This window comes from Solanum verrucosum, unplaced genomic scaffold (genome assembly GCF_900185275.1).
Source record: "Solanum verrucosum unplaced genomic scaffold, falcon-dt-bn FXZP01000125.1, whole genome shotgun sequence".
NCBI lineage: Eukaryota > Viridiplantae > Streptophyta > Magnoliopsida > Solanales > Solanaceae > Solanum > Solanum verrucosum.
Window position 1 is genome coordinate 3,874,733 of NW_026019923.1, and position 10,065 is coordinate 3,884,797.

Below are 10,065 nucleotides of genomic sequence, written 5' to 3' on the forward strand. Positions count from 1 at the left end.
AGTTTTTAATTTTATCATGTTTCGAAGAATATTTTCTTTAAATTTAAAAAATAAAGAAAATGACTTTTTTTTAGTACGGGATATTCCAAGTTAATTGTCTCCGCTTCATCCTATTTTTTTATTTTTTTTAAAAGAAGTGTTCTGTTTGAAAGTTGAACATTAAGTATGAATTGAATTAATTGTGTAAGAAAAGTAGTACTCACTATGTATTTTGTTTTAGTCAATGAAATGACATTACTTTACACGTTTTTTATGCTTAACTGTTACATTAATTCATTGTATCTGGTTACAGAATGATATGTATTTATATCTTATATCGTGGAGCCAAAAATTTTATTAAAGGAGTTTAAAATATAAAAAATAAATATGCGAATAATTTAATGGGGTTTTGCATGTATAATATTTATCTAAAAACAAATTTTAACCATATATAAATGGTATGATTTTCTACTGAATGAGATTCGAATAAACCCCCTTGACCCTTTCTAATATTCAAAATGTCGCTTAAGTATGTGAAATTATTTAGTAAAGTCACTAAATTTAATTTTATATTAATAAATTTACTCAACTTATATCTTACAAAAATCATTGCACGTGATTTATCGTAAAAAGCTCTAACATGACCTGATATAAAAAATCGAACCAACCAGTAAATCTGATAAATCAAAATGTCAAATTAAACTCTCATAACATCAAATATTATCAAAAGTCAATTATGCAGCAAATTTTAATATATTTCAGCAAAATTATCATTTTATTAATATACCTTAATGGGGAAGGTTAAATTAATACTTCCTCTATCCTTATTTACTTGTCAAATATTGTCAAATTTGATTTTTATTTTTACTTATTATTTTTAACAAATCAAGAAAGGATATTTCTTTTCTATTATACCCTTAATTCATTAACATTGAGTTAATGTCTTTGAAAAATGTTGTGAGTAAATATCTTTGAAATACTATATTAATCACTGTTTTCTTAATAAGTGTGTCAAATTAAATTTTGACAAGTAAATCAAAACGGAAAAAATACTCGACACGTAAAGATCGATGACGGGAATACTTTTTTAAAGGATATGTTAAGTAAATATGAGTCAAATAATATGAAACGGAGAAATTATCAATTTAGAAAAAATTTCAAGACAACCTAATTGCATGACGTTAGTACATACAAATATAGAAAGTAGGAAGTAAATGATGGGACCCTTTTTGCCAAAATATTCCTATTTGATTCAATTAACTAATTGTGTGTACAAACCTAAACCATATATGGTTGGATTACAAATAAATCATTTTCATATTGGACTATTCTATTTTGGAATTTTTTTTAAAAAAGTTAATACTCCATTTGTGATTTTTCTTAATATTTTAGTTTGGTCAAAGATTGCTTCACATCTTGCATTACCTACACCTTTTATAATTAATATTGACAACAATGAAGTCTAACTCAAATGACATGATTAAACCTTATAAGTTTTTTAAATGTTTTTTTTTTACTGAAAGAATACGATGGTTAAATATTTAAAATTATTAGAAATTGAAGAATCGTCGTATTCTTTTAGTTAAATATTATTAAGGGCATATATTGTATAGTTAATTCATTTTAAGTAGGTTGGGTTAAGAATTGGGTTGAATATAGAGTGGGTTAGGTTCTAAATATTGATTTTAATTTCTTTAAAAAAAAATTCCTAAATGTTATGTCATTAAATAGATATCAAAAATGGTATTTTTGACTTAAATGATCAGGGAAGCTAACCAAACAAAATTGAATGATTATGAAAGATAATTAAGCAAAGTTTAATGACTTGTGAAAGATATAATAAAATTGAGTGATTTTGATGACTAATTATTATAAATTGAGTGTTCATTATGATTTAAGGAACAAGTAATTATCTCTAAAATATAATGTGAAATTAAACAATGATGGTTTATTGCTAGATAAGTAGATATACTTTTTTGATAGATGCTTGGTTCATTAGATTAAAAATGGGATATATCATATATGGGTATAAATATAAATACCTATTTAGTCTAAATTGGATAAATTTCATTTACAAATGTAACCTAGTCTTCTTAAAATGATTGGGAGAAATCCCAAAATTTTTATAATTGTGGTATAAACAATCTTAGAATTGCTAATCGAGAAATCAAATGTTGTACTACCAAAATTATAGGAGAAAAATTAAAATAATCCCAAAATTTATCCCACATTACTAAAAAAAAACATTATATTTTTATTAAAATTTTCTATTGAAAAATATTTGGTGACTATTTTCACATATACTTTGATAGAATTGGTGAGAAAATAGAAAATAATAGTGTTCTCATACGAAAAAACTAGGAAACTAACAAATATTTTAGTGAAAATATGTTTTCACCATGTATTTTTCAAATGATCAGTTGGTTCAGTGAAAAATCATGTTTTATAGCACAAATTTCCCGTCAATTTCAAGTAAATCCTCCCTCCCCTTTGCTCTTCATTTCCCTCATTTTATCTTTCCTTCCACTTGCAAAAAAAAAGTTATGAGAGTGATTTTGTGTGCGTTAGCGATCATCAAATAACTAATATCACGATAGAAAAAATCTTTATTTCTAATAATAACAAATCTCTTGTTCAACCAACCATACAACCTCTTAATGTTTACAACTACTATTTTTTTAAGGATTTAATTATCCTTTTTCTTTTCTCACAAGATATTTGCAACTAATTATCACAAAAAATCAATAGTGTATTTTTCATTTGGTAATAAGTGATGTTGATAGTCCAAAAATCAAAACCAACTCCTCTTTGTCCTTTGAACATTTATTATTTTCATCTTTTTATACTTCCATTAATAAAATCACGAGATTTTAGAGATACCTAAACCACAAGCAACTGTCAAATAATAATATTTTTATTTTTAGCTTTTATTTCGAGAAGTTGACTTTCTACCTTCATGTTAATATATCCTATTTTATTGTACATGCAACGTATACATATAATATTTATTGATCCAAACCTACCCAACCTCCACTTTTCCCCCCTTTTTTCTATTTTTTTTCGATTTTAACCATCTGATATTCGAAGTCAACTATCATAAGAGGTGGTGCTAACAAAGTTATTTATACTTTTTTCTCTATCCTGTGTTGGTTATCAAATTATGTTTCGCATAATAAATAACTTTTTCATGGACATAAATTTATATTTTCATATTATAATATTGTATAAGTTATGTTCAAATATGACTTCAATTTCTAAATTGTATTTCATAAGTTATGTTCGGATATAACTTCGATCTCTAAATAATTTATATCTAAGTAAATTTGATTGCTAGAGGGTAAAAAAAATTAAAACAAGCTCATTTGAAGGACAAAATATGCAAGGAGATGCAATTGACGAAAGGTAATTAGTATTGAACATTGTTGACCATCAAAAAAATTGTATATCAAATCAGTAGCATCTTCTGATGAAGGTTGTTCAACTGACTATCATTCACTTTAATGTGGCTACACCATTATCCATTGCTATTGACCCGACTAATAATACACATTCACAGAGAGTAAATCTTTCAAGAGATATAAAATGTTTTTTATCAAAAAATAGAAATACGAGATATCTGATTAATTACGAAGAGATGATGAGAACCATCCCAACACGATGGTGATTTATTTATTGTTAATGTTAATTACATCATCATCTAACAAAACCTCCAATCAACAAAGCTAAAAGAACAAAGACAACCTTAATGCAATCTTTTTTGTCTTCTAGCTTTTAGTCAACTTATTTCCCTTTTGTTTCTCTTTCTTTGCTTCTAGTTTGTTTTTACGAGTCATGCATTATTGTATACTATAATAGGCGTTTACTAACGTAAGTAAACCAAATATGCTGTTTTTTTCTGAATATTTCATAGGTCACAAGTATGACTTTTATAAATCGCCAGTCTGATCGAGCAAATTGAGCAGATGATCTCCCAAATTAAATACAGAGTCTTGGGTTTGCATATTTTCACATATGATTGAGCTCGTCACAAAGCTTATCTAATGCAATTCACCTCTCATGTATGATTTGCGGGCTATTATTCTAGTGTGTACCTGAAGAGTAACGACCACGAGTTGCCTTGTCAATAAGAAAAGAAAAAAGTATGACTTATTATGGTTAATTTGCCAATTTTTTCTTCTTCTTTTTTTCCAACTCAAGAAAGGATAGATTACCAAAAAAAAAACGCGTAGAGTTTATGTCAAATGATGAGTTTAATTGACTATCTCCATTTTCTAACCAACTAATTTCTGTTTAGGGAGTATATTGAAATTTTCAACTAAAATTTATAATGAATTCTTGGGGGAAAAAGAGGAATTTTGAAGACTTTGAATTCTTGGAGAAAAATGAGAAATATTGTTATATTCAAATTAATCGAATTGAAAGACGGTGACTATTCACATGGGCGTATCAAATAGTCCTAAGTTTATCTGAACTCATAACTTTTAGTCTAGACCTGATTTTATACGTGTAATATCCTCTGAAGATATTGAATTATGAACTCTTTAACTTAAATAAGGTAATAGATTCAATTGTTGAAACTCGAGTCATGAACCACTTAGAATTAAAATTTTGAATCTGTCTCTAATGATACATATAATTGACCTCAACTTGCTTGAGATTAACACATAATTGCTATTAGTCACATTGAAAGCTGGTACCAAACTAACCAGATAAAGAAACTTGAACAGTTTTTGTATAGTTATAATGACTACAACTTGGTCAACCTGAATCATTCATGATGACAAAAAATTAAGGAAAACAAGGCAAAGTTTGAAATGGTGAACAAAATTAGTATAGTCAACTTTCAATTTCCATTTTCCAACAACAATCTTATTGTTTGTATGAGAAACCAAAACTTAAAAATATGAAGAATAAAAAGAATTCCATCATATTTTCAACTTTTGACATTATGCCATTTATTTTGATTTCACATACTGTACTATAACGGTCAAGTTTTCTTTAGAATCGATATATTATGTTATATTAGTATATGTTTCGACATGTTTTTAATAGTATTTTGCCATGACTTCTTCATTTTTGTTATTTCTTTTTCCGAACTACTTTGACATGTTTTTCATCGAGCCAAGGGTCTATCAGAGACAACCTATGTTCCTCTAGTGTAGGGATAAGGTTTGCATAGACCTCCCATACTCAGACCCCATCTTGTGGGATTACGCCTAGGTAGTTGTATAACAACATTTCGCTACAACAGTCAGAAAATATCCAAACAAATCACGTTTTATAAAGAGGTTTAACCGTAGTAAGTATGATATAAAATAAAGGAATTTTGTATTGAGGTAAAGTTTGTGAGATGGAACTCCATCTGTTACAAAACTCACCATTGTCCTAACAACAATTGAATGTAAAAGGAGGCAGGGGATTGTAAGTTTATTGGTAACTTTACAGTCTCTGTGGATCAAGAAACCTCAGCCTCTCGCGCTATCTTTGTATCGAGCAACCTAGACATGTATACTATGAACACTACTGCTAAATTCGGGGTAAACAAGGGCTAGCACAGCAAAACTAGCTCGAATTTTTCTATGTACTGTTGTTTTTGTTGTCTTGAGGGTTATAAACTTCCAAAATTCCTCGATCTAGCTGAGATTTACATCGATGATTTCCATATCCTTCCTTCGAAGGATAAAATGATGATTGAAACATCGTCATGGTACTTCCTACGATCACCTTGAGGTATATCAAGCAACTCGTGAAAGTTCAAGCCTGCAAAATCCAAAATGAACGTTGTTTAGAACGATTGATATGAGACATTAGTAGTTAGCAAATCTCTATGGCAATGATTCTGAGTGTTTAGTATTTACCAGCTTTCTTAGCAGCTCTGAATAAGACTTCTTCAACGAGATGCTGGGCAGGATCTCCCTCAGGGAATATAGACATAAAGGTCTCAACTTCCGAGACTGCTTCTTCGTTGGTGAAGTATTGGTAGAGCCCATCGGATGATAAGATCAAAAACTTGTCTCTTGAACCAAGTGTGTGGTGGTGAAGTGAAGGTAAACAGTTGATGTATGGTGAATTTCCAATGTAGTCAATTCTGAACATCTCTAGAAGTGCATTGTTCCATTTTGCCTGTAAAATCATAGAAGTCGAAACGATATCAATACAAGGCTAATAAAACAATCTTCAAACAAATCAGCAGCACGTTCAGGTGAAATACAAGCTAACTACAGTCAAACCTCTCTATAACATCATTGGTTGTCTGGATACTTTTTGGTTGCTATAGCAAAATGGTGTTTTATACATAACATATAATATAACATAAAATGAAAGATGGAATCCACGAGAAAATGATTGTTATAAAGAGGTCTGACTGTAATAAGAACACTTGAAAGATTTCAATTCGAACAATACTGGTGCAATATAGACATGTGTTTGTTTGTGTTAAGCATATCGCTTCATATTTCATTAGATTGCAAATATAGTTAACAAGTTCAAAAAATGTTGAGCAAGCCAGGCATCGATATGATCAATGATACAAATGAGTTTATAGTCGATTCTTAATACCTGTTTGAGATATCCTGCCCCGAATGCTCGAGTAACCTTCAAGGAACCTTTCACTCTATCATTTTTAATCGCGAACGCATCATCAGGATGCTCACTTCTAATCCTAACAACTTCCTGCAATCATATTCACAAGATAAGCTCAACATAAACATACGAAAACAGGAAAAATACAAAACGTTTCTTGCAATTACTTATGTAAATGAGCTATGGTTTGTTACCTCTTTGATAGATGTGCTATGATCCATAGTAAGTTGAGCTGGAACAAGATTATGTTTGCGATCGGATTCAGCTCTATAGAGTGCATCAATGCTGCTAACACTCTGCTCATTTATCCTTCTGAACTTGCTAACAGAAAGATCAGATTCAAGATTTTGAGCTAAAACAGCACGACTATCGCCAACGTTCAACAAATAAACATCTTGATCCTTAAGCAACATCACCATAACACAAGATCCCATTAAGGCCAATTCAGGATTCTCATTCACCATCATATCAGCAATCTCCAAATACAACGCCTCAGTCTTCCTTAACCCTTCAGATAAAGCCTTCAAGACATCAGAATGATCAACACCAGAAACCCCATCAAATTCTTGATTTGGAACAAAATGTTCCACTTTACTAACACCCGAATTCCTCAATGAAACAACCTCGTTGCTCATCGAATTCTTGGGAGTTTCTGACTTATCATTCCATAACAACCCTTTAAGTTCTTTATACACATTTGAATAAAGATTATTCAACAGAAAATCAGTAGCATCAGGTCCATTAAATCCATCATAAATACCAACAAAAACCCATCCATGTTCCTCAGAAATCACAACATGTACTCTGTCTTCCCCTGCTTTACCTTGTGCCCATTGAACATTTTGGCCTCTAAATGAATCATTTCCTTCATCATCATCATCACCCAAACTATTTTCACTACTCAAAACATTTCCAACATTATTATTACTCTCTATAAATTTAACTTCACTAACATTAATAATATTCTTTTCAGTAAATTTCACTTCTTTATACCCAAAAAACGAACTCGTAAACACTTTCTTTAAACTTCTAATCAAGCCCCATTTCTTGGATTTCAGTTTATACCTTTGTATATGATCATATTGATTCTCCATCGGGCCCGAAATAAAGCTCCTTTCAATCGGGCCCGACATGAATCCCCTCTCTACCGGGCCCGAACCTAAGCCCGTGTTTGATACACGGGCCGGGATCGGGCCGGAATGAAAAACACCCCTCGGAATTGGCTGCAGAGGGATAGATGAAAAAAACTGAGAGCTCTCAAAAGCTGAAGCTTTATCTACATGAGCAGAAAAGTCAACGAGGGCCGTTGACAAAGGTGTGAAAGTGTTTGCCGATATGGAAGCGCCGGAGATTGTACAGAACGCCGCCGTGGTGGTGGTGCTGGTGGTGCTGGAAATAGTGGTGGTGGTTGAAGAAGAAGATGAATCATCGGAAAAGGGGTGGGGTTTTGAATACGGGTCGGGTCGGATATAGCAAAAAGAATGACCCAAACCTTCATCAAGTGGATCAGTAAGGTTCAAATCATTATGTCTTTTTGATATTTCTCCAACATCTCCGGCGAAACAATGATTCAATTTTCTAACTCCATTACCCATTTTTTTGAGAAAAACCCAGAAATTATTTCTACTAAAATCAACAAATCAACAAAAAAAATAAGATTTTGATCATCAAAGGTTCATAAAGATTGAATTTTTATGAAGAAATGTTGTTGAAAAAGTGATTTTTTTTTTTGAAAGTTCAGAGGAAGTGCTATGGCATGAGGATTTAAATGGAGAAGAAAAGATGTAAGAGGAAAGAGAAAGAGTTGACTTTTGATAAACCAAAAAAAGAAGTGGAATATTATATTAATTGAATTTTGCTAAAAATAAAAAATAAAAAATAAAACTGATACTGTGTTTTGGGTGGGCAGTTCACTGATTAACTTTTTTAATTTTTTTTTTTTAAAAATAATATATATATATTTTTTTTTTTTTTTTTTTTTTTTGGGTGGGGCGTTGACATTCAATTAAATAACGTTTTTGTTTGATTCTTTGTTTTTTGTTTTGGGCGGTGGGTGAGAAGTCAGGAATTTTTTTTCTTCCTTTGGGGTGGGGGTGGGGGATAGGGGTAGGGGTGTTCATAATTCGGTTTGATTTGATTATTGATTAAAATTAAAATTAATTTAATTAGTTTTAAAATCTTTAAAATCAAACAAATGAAAAAAATAATCGTGGTTTGGTTATTGTCGATTTAGTTCGATTTGATTTTTAATTTTTTTAATTTTTTCAGTTTGAAAGTAACAAATTTTTTAGGACATACGTATTTTGGGGTGGGGTAAGGGGGTGGTACTCCCTTAAATAATAATCTAATAAATTCTAATTTTGATTTTTATAATTTTAGTCAAATATATTTAATCTTCAATAATAATTAATTTGATACGTATTTTTTATTTATTCTGATTTTCATGAAATTTATTCAATTTTTAAGTATTAAATCATTCAATTTTCGAGTTGTTGATGTTAAATTTGTATAACTTTATCATATTCGGGGATAATATAGTTTTAATAAGTGATTAAATGTTACATACTTTTAGTTAGCTAAAGTGAAAAATAACTTTTTTATCAATTATCGAAGAATATTATTTTTTTTACCTCTTTTTATTTTGGTGGTGAGGATTTTTTTTGGGGGGGTGGGGTGGGGGGGTGGGGGGCTTGGAATTTTAGGAGTTAAGGCTAAGGTAAAAGCCAAAGCGTGTTCATTTTTGAATAATTATTAATATAGTACTTTGATTTCGAAAAGTCAAATGGAGCAACTCGTGGAATATGAGAATATTGAATGGGGTCAAAGTAAAATCAAAATTAATTTTTCTCTATTATAAATTTTTTGTGACATTATTTAATTAGACATAAATTTATAATTAATTAAATATTCATATGATTTTATAAATTAACTTATTAATACTCTGTTTGACCAGCAATACATGTTTACTATTGACTTTACACAATTCTTAAAAACATAAAAATAGAAATGATAATGATAAATTAGGAACTAAGTGTAAAATTATTTATTGATTTTATAAAATGGACAAATATTGTTTAAATCCCAAAATAGTATAGTGGATAACTATTGTTGGACGAAGCGAGTAGTAGAATGAGCATAATATCAATTTTCTTTAAAATACATAAATTAAAATAAAAAACATATTTTGATTTATTTTTAAAAAAAAATGGCATGATAACTAAGATGATAATTGTGTCAAGAAAAAATAATAATTTGGGTGCCATGTCTGCAGGAGATATGAATCCAGCTGGCTAAATGCTTGGCATGACCAATCATAGCTTATATATTTATTCCCCCTATTTATATTTCATAAAATAATCTATTTTATATAAAAATATATTTATTGGATATGAATTTTTTTAAAATAATTTGACTTATAAGTTAGTGGTGACAGAATTAACTATTTTTATCCTTTTTTATTTTTGGTTTGCTTTGACATCTCCAACACTCAACATCTTCTGACTT

At 29.8% G+C, this 10,065-nt stretch overlaps 1 protein-coding gene across 1 annotated transcript; it reads right to left on the reverse strand.

The window, feature by feature from the left end:
- Positions 1 to 5,255: 5,255 nt before the first annotated feature.
- On the reverse strand, positions 5,256 to 8,275 carry LOC125825572 (probable protein phosphatase 2C 23). The gene is made up of 4 exons (XM_049504902.1): positions 6,756 to 8,275; positions 6,538 to 6,651; positions 5,838 to 6,102; positions 5,256 to 5,739 (listed from the first exon to the last, which is right to left on the reverse strand). Exons 1-4 carry the CDS (start codon positions 8,154 to 8,156, stop codon positions 5,624 to 5,626), a joined length of 1,896 nt encoding a protein of 631 aa, XP_049360859.1. The 5' UTR covers positions 8,157 to 8,275; the 3' UTR covers positions 5,256 to 5,623.
- Between the last annotated feature and the right edge of the window lie 1,790 nt (positions 8,276 to 10,065).

Excerpts from the sequence above, each read along its gene's own strand:
- LOC125825572 (XM_049504902.1), bottom strand. The coding sequence starts at position 8,156 with ATGGGTAATGGAGTTAGAAAATTGAATCATTGTTTCGCCGGAGATGTT. Across the intron at positions 6,652-6,755 it reads ATAGCACATCTATCAAAGAG|GAAGTTGTTAGGATTAGAAG; the intron begins GTAACAAACCAT and ends ATATGATTGCAG. Across the intron at positions 6,103-6,537 it reads GGGCAGGATATCTCAAACAG|GCAAAATGGAACAATGCACT; the intron begins GTATTAAGAATC and ends ATGATTTTACAG.